This window comes from Balaenoptera musculus, chromosome 5 (assembly GCF_009873245.2).
Source record: "Balaenoptera musculus isolate JJ_BM4_2016_0621 chromosome 5, mBalMus1.pri.v3, whole genome shotgun sequence".
Taxonomy (NCBI): domain Eukaryota; kingdom Metazoa; phylum Chordata; class Mammalia; order Artiodactyla; family Balaenopteridae; genus Balaenoptera; species Balaenoptera musculus.
Window position 1 is genome coordinate 26,120,123 of NC_045789.1, and position 12,948 is coordinate 26,133,070.

A 12,948-nucleotide genomic window follows, 5' to 3' on the forward strand; every position below is an offset into this window, starting at 1 on the left:
CCATGGGGAAGGGGGATCTTAAAAAATGCCACTGAAAAGCATCATTTTACTGATTATGTCAGACACCTTCATGGAGATGTATCTTAATTTATTTACTCAATTTCCTACTGTCACCAACCTTCCTGGTTTGCTCAGGACCGAGGGGTGTCAGGACGTGGAACTTTGACTTCCAAAACAGGGACAGTCCTGGGAAAACTGGGATGGTTGGTCACCTTATTGTTGGACATTTAGATTGTTTCAAATATTTACTCATATAAACAGCACGGTGTTGAGTGTTTTGATGCCCATATATTTAGCTGCATTCTGCATTGTTTCCTTAGGTGAGATTCGTAGAGATGAAATGAATGGTTCAGTGACTCTGGGCGTGTTTGGAGCTCACAGCCCTGCATTGTACTTTTGCTGTTTTCAGCCAGATTGCTAAGAGTCTGCCTGGACATTTGTGCCACCTCTGCCTCCACAGGTTCTTAGGGAGATACACAGACGACACGGCCAGGTACATACTTGCTCTGTCGCTAGCTGTGGCACCCATTCTAAATCTCTAGCTGGCCAGATTGCATATGACTCCAGCTACCTTTTGTCTAGGCCGGAGGCTGATTCCAAAAGTTCAGGTGGACTCCCTGACCCCACTTTCCTATGACCACACCCTGATATGAGCTCACTGACCCTTAGTGCATGTGGTGGCAGGAAAAGGGTGAGATCAGATGAAACCCAAGGCAGGTGGTCTTTCTTCCCAATACAGGTTCAGCTATACCATCACCCCAGACCTTCATTCCCAGCCACACAGGACGTTGCAAGCTTATCTTGGATCCACTGCTAGCCAGACCCCTGCCTCTCTTCAGACTCCTCCTGGTCAGGATAAGGAAGCCTTGAAAAGCCCCAGAGTTAGTGTGGAAATATGATGAGAGGTGAACTAGTATTCACAAGTAAAAATATATTCAACCTGCCCCACAGTGCTGTATTATTGAGAGTTAATGCCATGAGGTGACCTACCTTCCTGTGGGACTTTAGTAACTGATATGCCTGGTTGGGGTCCAAGGTCTCATATCAAACTGTCCTTTGTAGTAAGAAGTATTAAAGGGTAGTCCTATTTCGAGCGTTCTTAACATATGCCCCAGAGGTCATGTGAACCCCTGACTGTGCAATATTATGTATGTGCCTTTTTCTAAGAAAAGGTTCCATTGCTTTTATTAGATTCTCAAAGCGGTCTGTGACCCGAAAAGGTATAAAAACTAGTTTGTGTATATTAAATACTGGGGAGTTTTCATCATTGCTTTTTTGTTTGTTTGTTCGTTTGATGCAGGACTTAACACCAGAGCTTTGAGGTAGGCATCAGTTTAGCAGTGATTTCAACAAGTAAATGATATGCACATTTACTTTCAACAAGTAAATGATATGATACGATTATTCATTAATGATTTAAAATTCCCTGAATTTTTTTCCCAGCTACTGTAGTGTTTGAGTTAAATTTGATTTTTTGCTGTTGTTTTGCTGTTATGAAATTGGTTCAGGTCTAGCTAATTTGTTTTTGTCCAGGCAGCATATGTAAACTCCGATTTAAAAGGTTTGTGGCACGGTTGTTAGCCTATATCTAGGCATTGTTCTGCATTATTTTTGGTGTATTCTTTTGTTTATATTACTAAGCTAAAGTTAGCACAGATAACACTAGGCTAGAAAATGGTGACAATAGTTTGAAAACAGGAAATTTTAGGCTTGTGTGTGTTTGGAACAGATGATCATAATGACAGAGCCAGTGGAGTGGAAACTTCCACCGAGTGTTTTTTCCTTATTTTGCTCTATGAGAAAAGATGGTGCTTCCTGGAAAACAACTCAAGTATTTTAAAGCAAATGGTTTTCTTTTGTCCCTGCTTCATGGTTAATTTGTTTTTCTTTATTTTATTTACCCTGGTTGTATTATTATTATGGAAATTTAATATTTTTAATAGGTAAAGTAATTCCCAAGGTGCTTATTTTAGATATTTAACTATCTAAGTATATTAACCATTTACTGACATGGTTTTTAAAATAAATTAAAATTGTGAGAATATTATAACCACTGGACTTTGGGGGAAGAAATTTGTTTCTCTATTTTAAGTGTTCCCAACTTTACTTTTTTTTTTCTTTTTAACCCTCTAAATTCCATTCTTGAAAACAAAGTAGTTATACTTTGTCTAAGCTATTTCCTGACCAAGACTCTCTCCAGATGTATCCTGGAATTCTATATTTAAAAGAAAGGCTAAATTTATTCACTAATTGCAGAATAAAAAGAAGAGTATGCATTTCCATACAGAAATAAACTTTTTTGTGTGTGTACATCATTCCTAGATTTTAAAATATTAATTAATAGACTGTTTTTCAGAGCATTTTTTAACCATAAGTTTTTAAATCATGTAATATTTTAAAAATTATAACAGTAGTAAATGGAAGCTCCTTGAAAAAAAATCGGACTGCACAAAATCATATAAAATAAAAACATGAAACTGGTCTGGCCCTCCCATCCCTATTCCTGGAATGACCACATTTAACACTTCCGGTGTGTCTCCTTCCAGACCTGCTCTCTAAACATAGTTTACATGTACAAGCACACAATCATTTCAGACTAAATGAAATCATAAAGTTCTGTAACTCGCTTTTTAAAAAAATTTAACAATTATCTTGTGGGCATTTTTCACATATAAGTGAGATCTGTCTCACTTTTTTAAATGTTTTGCATCAACTTACTATTGTATAGATAGCTCGTAATTTATTTACATTTAACCATTACCCTGCTGATGAAGTTTAGATTAAAACCTATCTTATTAAAAATAGCATTTTCATTTTGTGAAACCCATGTCCTCAACCGTTAACATTTTACAGATTTCTGAGATTATACGTAAATTTTGAATTCACAGTCATGACCTTCTTTCCTTAAATATCAGTCGTGAAATACCTTTTAAGAGATTTCAGAATAAGAAAGTTCCAGTTTCCTAGGCTAATATAGGGTTAGTAAAATTACAGTGGTGATGCTTCATGATGGAAAGGCAGTTGGCTCAAGAATATAGAAAAGTGCTGTTCTTCAGTTTATCGGGTCAAGGTAAACTCGAGGATTCAGCAACTAGAGAGACCTGAATGCAGTCATCAGAGGTCTTTCTGAACCGCTCGAACAGAATGGGCTTGTTCATGGGCTACTTGGGACCTGTGTGCTGAGAGTTCAGAGAAGCCTTAACTCAGAGGAAGTTGAGGGAAGCTGCAAAGAAGAGGTATTGAGCTGACTCTTGAAGACTGAGTAGGATCATTGGGTGAGAGAGAGAGGATGTGTTAGACTCAAAACAAAACAACAAAATGTGCACGTTGGCTGGAGACGCCAGGCAGGTAAGTATGGTTTTGAAGAACCTTGTATGCCAACCTGTAAAGGGAGTTTGGACTACCCTAATAACAACTATGGACTTCTTTTATTCTTTCCCTGAGGTCTTTTCATTTAAGTTGACTGACTCTCCTCTCCGTAATCACTGTGATGAACAGAAAACTTGAAAAGCATCCCGTGTAGGCTTTGAGGGCTTCACAATGGGTGAAGCGTTGTGGCAGATACAAAAAAAATTTAAGGAATGGTCTCGGCTTTCAAAGAACTCGGGAAAATAATTCACAGGCATTTGGAACATTTGGAGATGTACATAGTAAAATAACAGATGGTTCCAAACTGTCCATAGCCATGCAGAAGACTTTCCAGGGCAGTATCTGATGGATGGCCAAGACTCCAGAGGGAAGGTGTGGCGAGGAAAAGGGAAAGTTTGGACAGAACTTTGGAGAATAGATTAGGTTTCCAACAGTAGAAAGGAGTTCAAACATATTCGCCAATAGGATAAATATTGTCAACAAAGACAAGAAGGGAGAAGATAAACTACCTTGGCAAGAGCGAAGGCTTGAGAAGATAAGGAATTAGATAGATGAAAGCTTTAAAGGACCTCTATGTTTGTTTGTTTCTTTAATTCTATTTTAAGAAGCAACCTAATTCTGTCTATTGATTGGACTAGTGGTTCTCAAGTCTTGGTGGCACATATGAATCACCTGGTGAGCATTTAAAACTACCTATGCTGGTGCTAGGGCTGATGCCCTATGCTCCAGTTTAGTTGGCCTGAGGTGAGACCCCCAGGCGTCAATCTTTTTTTTAAGTAAATTTCTCTAGATATTTCTTACCTAGAGTTAGAGTTGAGAATCACTGGACCACCCTGACCTCTTCTCTTTGCCCATCCACTTATTGGCTATTTCTTCAATAATTAGCTCTTCCAGTAGAAGTACAGGGAAGCGATTAGGGAGTCTTGGAAAGCATTGTACCAAGCCTGTGTTGCATCAGTTACAGCAGAGAAAGCTCAGAAAACAAGTGTATGCAGCATTCGCAATGTTTTTCTTTAAAACTGAGCCCGTTTGCCATTTAGGCAAATTAGACATATTTTGTGAGTTTGTTAATATTATTATTACAGGTCGTGGTTTGGGGCTAATCCAGATTGAAATTTTTTTCTTCCCACGAGGTAATGGGACTCCATCTGTACTTTCTTGCCAATGTGTACATACCCATACTCTGTAGGTATGTGATAAACCTGTATTAGAACCTTGCTTCCATGTGACAAGTCTGTCTTCAGTATGATGTATGCAGTTGGCTTAAATACAGAAATTATTTAAAAGAACAGTTCCTTTAAAATGAAGTATAAAAATTCCTCTCATATCTGCAGAGTTGTTTTTTTTTTAATTTTATTTATTTATTTATTTTTGGCTGTGTTGGGTCTTCGTTTCTGTGCGAGGGCTTTCTCTAGTTGCGGCAAGTGGGGGCCACTCTTCATCGCGGTGCACGGGCCTCTCACTATCGCGGCCTCTCTTGTTGCGGAGCTCAGGCTCCAGACGCGCAGGCTCAGTAATTGTGGCTCACGGGCCTAGTCGCTCTGCGGCATGTGGGATCTTCCCAGACCAGGGCTCGAACCCGTGTCCCCTGCATTGGCAGGCAGATTCTCAACCACTGCGCCACCAGGGAAGCCCTGTAGAGTTTTTAAAACAAATGAATTGATGGTTTATGCACCTCTACCTTGCCTGACAAATTCTTGTCAGCCAAATTGCAAATGGGCTGGGCAGATTGCAGTCATGTCAATATCCCCAGAATGCATAGAAAGTGTGAGAACTTCCATATTTTTATCCATGGTTCCTTTGATTGGCATATTCAGCGGATACTGACTGAGCACCTCCTTGGGACTAGGAGAAGAAAGATGAAAGGTGAAAAGACATGGCTCCAGCCCTCAAGAAGCTCACTTGTAGGGATGTCAAACGGTAACTGGGAACGAGGGGGAAATGGAGAGCTTGGAGGGGGCCACTTAGGGACGGTGCCCTGAAATCTGAGCTAAATCCAGGGGGTGGATTATGTGCCAAGGGGCAGTCTGTATCAGGGCCAGAGGCAGGACAGAAGCAGAGTGTTAGGGGACCTGCAAGCATTTCCGATGTGGTTGGAAGGCAGAGAGGCAAGAAGTGAGGCTGGAGAGATGGGGAGAGGCTGGAAGAGCCCCATGTGCCCTGCCAGAGAGTTTGGCCTTATCCTGCAGGCAGTAGGCAATCACCAAACATAGGGAATGGGTAGATGGCAGTGCAAATACTCCAGGCATTTTGGATATTTAATTTGACGGTCTGATCTAAATGTATTTCCATTGGGATCCATGGACTCTCCATGCTCTTCTCTTTTGAGGTTAATATAGTAGCCAAAGTTAATCTTGAAACCCTGAGATGGGACACCGGTATCAGAGTATGGTGCTTTTAAAGCTGCTTCAAAATGCAGACCTGCTGGTGATATCTTTTTACTGCATCATTTATTCAACTTCAGGTTGAAGTCACTATTGCATGTAGGCAATGACAACAAAATAAGTGTTTGCATAGTTCTTCTCAAGCACACCTGCTCATTTTCCAGTCGATGAAACGTTTTTTTCACGTGCATTTTGTTTAAAATTGCTTGGAGTGATTTTGAGGGTTTCTAGAAAACATGTCCTTTTTGTCTGTTACTGCTCTGTAGGATTGGCGAAGCAATGTACAGCTTTCTCTGGGGCTACCAAGGCAGCAAGGATAAAAATAGGGCAAACTTTAAGAATCCCAGATATTTTCAGATAACAAAGACTGATTTATGTGGACCCGTTTTGTGCTCAGACAAAACATAGAGAAGCTTTTGTGCTGTGATTAGCAAGGGTGCTGATGTCAGTTCTCTTGTCGAGCATCAAGCTTTATTCTGTGGCTAAATTGTGCTTTGTACCCTAATCCAGAGAATCTTTGTATCTGCCTTATTAAAGTGTGTAGTTTATGTAATTGCTTTTGTTTTCCAGTTTAATCCGTGCCAGATTCAATGAGAGTGACTCATTTTGTGACTGAGACAAACATTCACATTTGGACCACATTAAAAATAAATAAATAAGTGGCAGGTGCTGCTTGGCTAAATTCTGTGTTTTCATGCTGTAATTTCCTGCTGCAGGGTTCATCTCTTAGATAATGTCTTCTCGGCCTCTGTAATCCCTAGCCCAGTCTGTCTAGTGCTCTGCAATTCACTGCTGTTCATTTCTTGGCTATGTATTTTAGTTTCCAAGGGCCTACTACATTTTAACAGTATCATTTCAAGAGGGAAGCAAAGAAATGTTTGGGGGAGCCACAGTCAACTGGATGACAAAGAGTGACACATGAGCTGTAGCAAAGGGACATATTTCATTCTATTCTCTTTTTTGTCATTTTCCCAAGGTGTTTTGTGTGTGTGTTTTGGTAAAGCTCAGTTATGTTTATTTTATGATGTAAATGTTCAGTATTTTTCTCAAGTGGAAGAGGTTTTGAAAGCACACGCCTTTCTATTCAGGGTGGCCAATATATCTAATATAATAGTCTCAAAAATTTTACAACTTCATAGTCTTAGGGGAATTCTATTTATTGTACAAATATTTCTAAGTACTCGGCCCTTGCTCTGCATTGAGTATGTAATGGCAAATAAAGCAGACATGGTCACTGTCTTCTCGGACTTCATGGTCTGCTTGGGGAGTTAGATACTAAATAAATACAAAGAAAAATTGGATTGCAAAATTACAGAAATCACTACATAGGTATGTGATGGGGTCCCTAACATTATGCCCTGCTCTACAACCGGTGGTGGTTGAGTTGAGGGTGGTCAGGGAAGGGAAGGCCTAAAGGTCAAAGTCTGCCTGGCAAAGAGAGGAAAGAACATCCCGGACTTAGGAAACAGCATGTGCAAAGTCCCTGAGGCAGGAGACAGTTTGGCCTCCTATAAACCAGCGGTCTGCAACCTCTTCGGCACCAGGGACCGGTTTCGTGAAAGACAGTTTTTCCACGGAGTGGGTGGGGTGGAGGGGAGATAGGGTTTGTTCTGGTGGTGACGCGAGAGATGGGGAGTGACAGATGAAGCTTCACTCGCTAGCCCGCCGCTCACCTCCTGCTGTGCGGCCTGGTTCCTAACAGGCCATGGGCCAGTACCGGTCCATGGACCAGGGGTTGGGGACCCCTGCTATAAACCATATGATGAGAAGGGAGAAGTGACAATTGGTGAAAATTTAAGAGAAAAAAAAGACCGTATTTAAATGGTTAGAGATGAACTATATACAAGCACAGCAGTATGGCACTATTTAGTATAGGGACAGATAAACCTCCGAACAGTCCTGCAGCCCGAGAGCTTTTCTGAAGTGCAGTATAGAAATTGATGCCTGTAATAGTTAGTCTGAGTCATTAGGGAATGGATGAATTATGTTCAATGAATTATGTAGTAAGACATTTTAGAAAGATTTCCATGAAAGACATTAAAGTTTTAAAAAGTCATTTCTGTATTTAAAGACAGAACCTTCACTATCTGGAGAAATCACTTTTACAAAAAGATGTGATTCCTTGATGGCCCTGGATAAGTGACATAATACTGTGTTTTCCTTTCTCTTTACTTCTCTATTCCCTTTTTAAGCTTACTGTTTGATAGGGAGGTGTCTGTGAAGGCATCCTTGTACTAAGAGATGATATTTATTTATTTTGAAATAAATAGATGTCATATATTAACTAAATGGATTTTTATAATCCAGAAGCCAGTGCTAAGTTCATGTGAATTTAACACTTTATGACTTTTCAGTATTATCTAAAGCATCTCTTGACCTCCAACACTACCTTCTCCTTCTGGACACCAATCATTTGCTTTTAACTTTGAGCTGCAGTCAGACCAAGAAGTTAATTTAAAATATTAATGATATTAAAGAACTACTTACATAATATTTTTAGGTCTTTGTGATTTTTCTACTGATCTTCTTATTAAAGGAGTGCATAAGTTTTTCCATGAAGGAATGCCTGTGCATTTAGCAATAGTCCAGCATATATTTTACCAGGATTGCTATAATCTCAAATATTTGCATGTATGGTAAGTGTTTTCTTCATAATTAGTAAACTCGTTGAGAATAGGGATCATGAATTATCTTCTTGTATTTCTTCCCACAAGTACCTAGCATGACGTTTACAGTATAACCAATAACTTATTGACTGGTTATCTCGTTGATTTAATTCTTAATATCTAAATTTTCTTCGATGGGTTCAATTTAAAGAATCTACTAAAATGTTAAATCTTAAATTAATCTACTAAAATGTTAAATCTTAAGGTATCACCCTAGTTAATTCAGTTATCAGTACAGGTGTCCAAGTTACTGAAGACCAAATGAGCTGGTTTATGCACCACTGCGGCCCCTTCGTTCTCGTTTCTCTGCTTCAGACCATTGCCACAGCTTCCTACCTGTGACTCCATCAATGAACTACAAGTCAAAAGTGACTCATGTCAGAATTTATTTAAAAATTTGGTGAAGATGGAGGCTGAGACTAAACATCTATTGGAGAAGTAGATGTGGATTTTAGCTAGTCCCCCTTTCTTTCTCTCTGTTTACATGTATTTTTCAAGATAAAATGAAGCAGTTTTTAGTTGATACCACAATGCCTTTTGTGTTACAGATGCCAAAGTTCTGCAAAAGAAAAAAAAAAATAGACCCTATCATGTCATACTAATATTGCTTTTGGTGATGATAAATTTAGTAGGTTTTTAAAAAATAGACTGATATATATGTTAAGGAAGAAACAGAAATAATGTTTTGGGTGAAATTGGCTTAGGTTACAGTACCAACATCTTGAGCATTCTTGGTCTTATTAGACTGTAGGCGGAGCACCAAACTCATAATACTGCTCTGAAGAAAATTTCTGAAAACGCCATAAGCGTAAAGCTGTCATTACCCCAAGTTATCACTGGAAGAGACATACTTTGTCTCGGTTACACTTTTCCAGAACTAAAGGACTGAGATGGGACTGGTGCTCCATCATGTTCTCCAAATGAATGGAAGTGTACAATGGCCATGAAGAAGATTTGATTCCCTTGGGGTTTATAAATTGCCCTGTTTCTCAGTCCTTCCACTTCTTGAGTGTCCTCTTTGGGAGATCTTTGTCTGTTTGGTCTGGAGTAGAGAATGTCTCTTAGTAGGTGACTGAGTCTTGCCAACGTCGGCCTCTTTTTGATCTAGCTGACTGCCCGCTGAGGAAGACCCTCACAGAGGAGTAAAGGCTTCATTTTGTCTCCTGACAGAGATGTTGGGTTTAAAGACTGATGAAGCCTGCCATTTCAGACAATCGGTTCTGCTTTTATTATTTGATCAATGTAGAGTTTAAAGAGAGTAATAGTGAAAGAATTTTAGGCTTCTTTAGGTATAATATCAAACTCAAAATTTACCAAAACTTGTGGAGGGAATACATGTTGAGTGTAGGTCCGGGTTGCCAATATATGTTTGTTGGGAAGAGAAGGAGAAAGATTTTTTTTTTTAAGTTGTATCCCATTCTTGAGAATATAGATTTTATCTGTAGTCCATGTCTTTGCTTACCTTCCAGGTGAGAGACCAGGAAAGCTTCTAAACCATTTTTTCTCCTCCCTACTCCTTGCCCCCTTCCTCCTCCCCATCCCCCAACAAAAAAAAAAGAGAGAAACCTATAACTTAAAATATGGCATGATATTAAGGCATGAGAAAAACATTGCTTTTTTAAAAAAATTGTGGTGAGATATACATAACATAAAATTTACCATATTAATCATTTTTAAGTGTACAGTTCAGTAGCATTAAGTACTTTCACATTGTTGTGCAACCATCACCGTCATTTATCTCCAGAACTTTTTCATCTTCTCAAACTGAAACTCTACCCATTAAACACTAACTCCCCATCCCCCTTCCCCCTAACCCCAGGCAACCACCATTTTGCTTTCTCTCTCTGTGAATTTGATTACCGTAGGTACCTCATATAAATAGAATCCTACAATTTTTGTCCCTTTGTGACGGGCTTATTTCATTTACCATAACATCTCAAGGTTTATACAGATTGTAGCATGTGTCAGAATTTTCTTTCAAGGCTGAATAATATTTCATTGTATATATTTCATTTATCTCTTCATTCATCAATGGACACTTGGGTTGCTTCCACCTTTTGACCGTTGTGAATAATGCTGCTATGAACATGGGTGTACAGATATGTCTCTGAGAGACCCTGCTTTTCATACTTTTGAGTTAGATACCCACACTGGAATTTTTTGAAGGACCGCCATACCATTTTCCACAGTAGTTACACCATTTTACGTTCGCACCAGCAATGCACAAAGCTTCCAATTTCTTCATATCCTGGCCCACACTTGTTACTTTCTGCTTTTTTGATAATAGCCATTCTAATGTGTATGAAGTGGTATCTCATTGTGCATTTCTCTACGGATAGTGATGTTGAACATCTTTTCTTGTGCTTATTGGTCATTTGTATATCTTTCTTGGGGAGTCTATTCAAGTCCTTTGCCCATTTTTTAATTGGGTTTTGTATTTTTGTTGTCACTGCTGAGACGTAGGAGTTCTATATGTGTTCTAGACATTAATTTCTTATCAGATATATGATTTGCAAATATTTCCTCCCATTCTGTGAGGTGCCTTTTCACTCTTTGATCATGTTCTTCAAAAATATAAAAGTTTTAAATTTTGATGCAATCCAGTTTCCCTGGCGTTTCGTTTCCTGTGCTCTTACTGTCATAATCAAGAAATCATTATCAAACCTAATATCATCAAGGTTTTCCGTTTTTGTTTTCCTAAGAATTTTCTAGTTTTAGCTCTTACATGTAGGTCTTTGATCCATTTTGAGTTAATTTTTATTTCATACAGTGAGAGTCTAACTTTATTCTTTTGCACTTGGATATCCAGTTTTCCCAGCACCATTTGCTTTTTATATTTAGTTAAAAACTAAATCTTCCTTGGTTTGTTGACTTGATATTACATATCAATGTAATAGCTTCTGATATCAACCGGTGTCTTCTGATGTTTAATCAGAAGATCTAATAGAAAACAATAAATGTGTATACACATTATTAAGTTAATTGAGGAAGCATCAGTAAACTTTGCTGGAGTGGTGGATTATTCTGTGGAAATAAAACATTGTCTATGACTTTCTCTAGTCAATGCATTTATAAAATTGGTTTGACAAATGTGCATCTTGAAAGATTTCTCTCAAGTTAACACTGGATGGATGTTTTTGTTTTGTTCCTAGGCCTGGAAGAGGAGATGGTTTGTGTTACGCAGTGGCCGTTTAACTGGAGATCCAGATGTCTTGGAATATTACAAAAATGATCATGCCAAGAAGCCTATCCGTATCATTGATTTAAATTTATGTCAGCAAGTTGATGCTGGATTGACATTTAACAAAAAAGAGTTTGAAAACAGCTACATTTTTGATATCAACACCATTGACCGGATTTTCTACTTGGTAGCAGACAGTGAAGAGGAGATGAATAAGTGGGTTCGTTGTATTTGTGACATCTGTGGGTTTAATCCTACAGAAGAAGGTAAGTTCAAGATTTTGTGACTCAACCTGAGTTCTCCTTTATTACTACATTGTAAAAACCATTGTAAAATTCTTTGTTATTTCAGTTACACAATATAATTTTTTTTATAATAGTAACAACATTTAGAAAAAGCAAACCTTTTAATCAGTTTAGGGAGAAATTTTTATAGATTTTAGAAAGAGAGACTACCATTGTGGGGCAGTGTCTAAATAATGTCCTGAAGAAGATGACAAGAAGACATACTTATTTAAGAGCATTTCTTGAGTTCCAAGGTAAATATTAAGTTGAACCTTAACACTGCTGATACTTGATATTTCAACCTGTTAAAATAACATTTTCATGCGGCTCAACTTAATTCTTTGGGAGTTTTTTTTTAATTGAAGTATAGTTGCTGTACAGTATTATATGTTACAGGTGTACAATATAGTGATTCACAATTTTTAAAGGGTATGCTCCATTTATAGTTATTATAAAATATTGGCAGTATTCCCTGTGTTGTACAGTATATCCTTATAGCTTGTTTTATACATGATAGTTTGTACGCCTTAATCCCCTACCTCTCTCTTGCTCCTCCTCCTTCCCTCTCCCCACTCGTAACCACTGATTTCATCTCTGTATCTGTGAGTCTGCTTCTTTTTTGTTATACTTGCTAGTTTGTTATATTTTTTAGATTCCACATATAAGTGATATCATACAGTATTTGTCTTTCTTTGTCTGACTTATTTCACTTAGCATAACACCCTCCAGGTCTATCTATGTTGTTGCAAATGGCAAAATTACTTCTTTTTGATGGCTGAGTAGTATTCCACTGTGTGTGTGTGTGTGTGTGTATACACACACACCACATCTTCTTTATCCATTCATCTAATGATGGATACAGGAGTTATTTTTTAAACTGTATTGGATTATGGAGTTATGAAATAGCCAAGGTGACTGTCAATACCTATGAAAAGCAAATGAGAATCAGTCACAAAACATGATGAAAAAGTAACAAACATACGAATTTGCTTAACACAAATGTCCTAAAAAAAGCATGGAGGAAGAGGGGTCTCAAGTTTTGAAAAAGAGGTAGTGAAGAAAAG

At 38.3% G+C, this 12,948-nt stretch overlaps 1 protein-coding gene across 5 annotated transcripts in view; it reads left to right on the plus strand.

Annotated features, from left to right (window-relative positions):
- GAB1 (GRB2 associated binding protein 1) overlaps positions 1-12,948 on the plus strand; it is a 126,354-nt gene that overhangs the window by 71,553 nt on the left and 41,853 nt on the right. For all 5 annotated transcript variants that reach the window (XM_036852602.1, XM_036852599.1, XM_036852601.1 and 2 more), the window contains exon 2: positions 11,572-11,866. In XM_036852602.1, the coding sequence (XP_036708497.1) occupies positions 11,572-11,866 (295 nt within the window). The remainder of the gene's footprint in view (positions 1-11,571; positions 11,867-12,948) is intronic.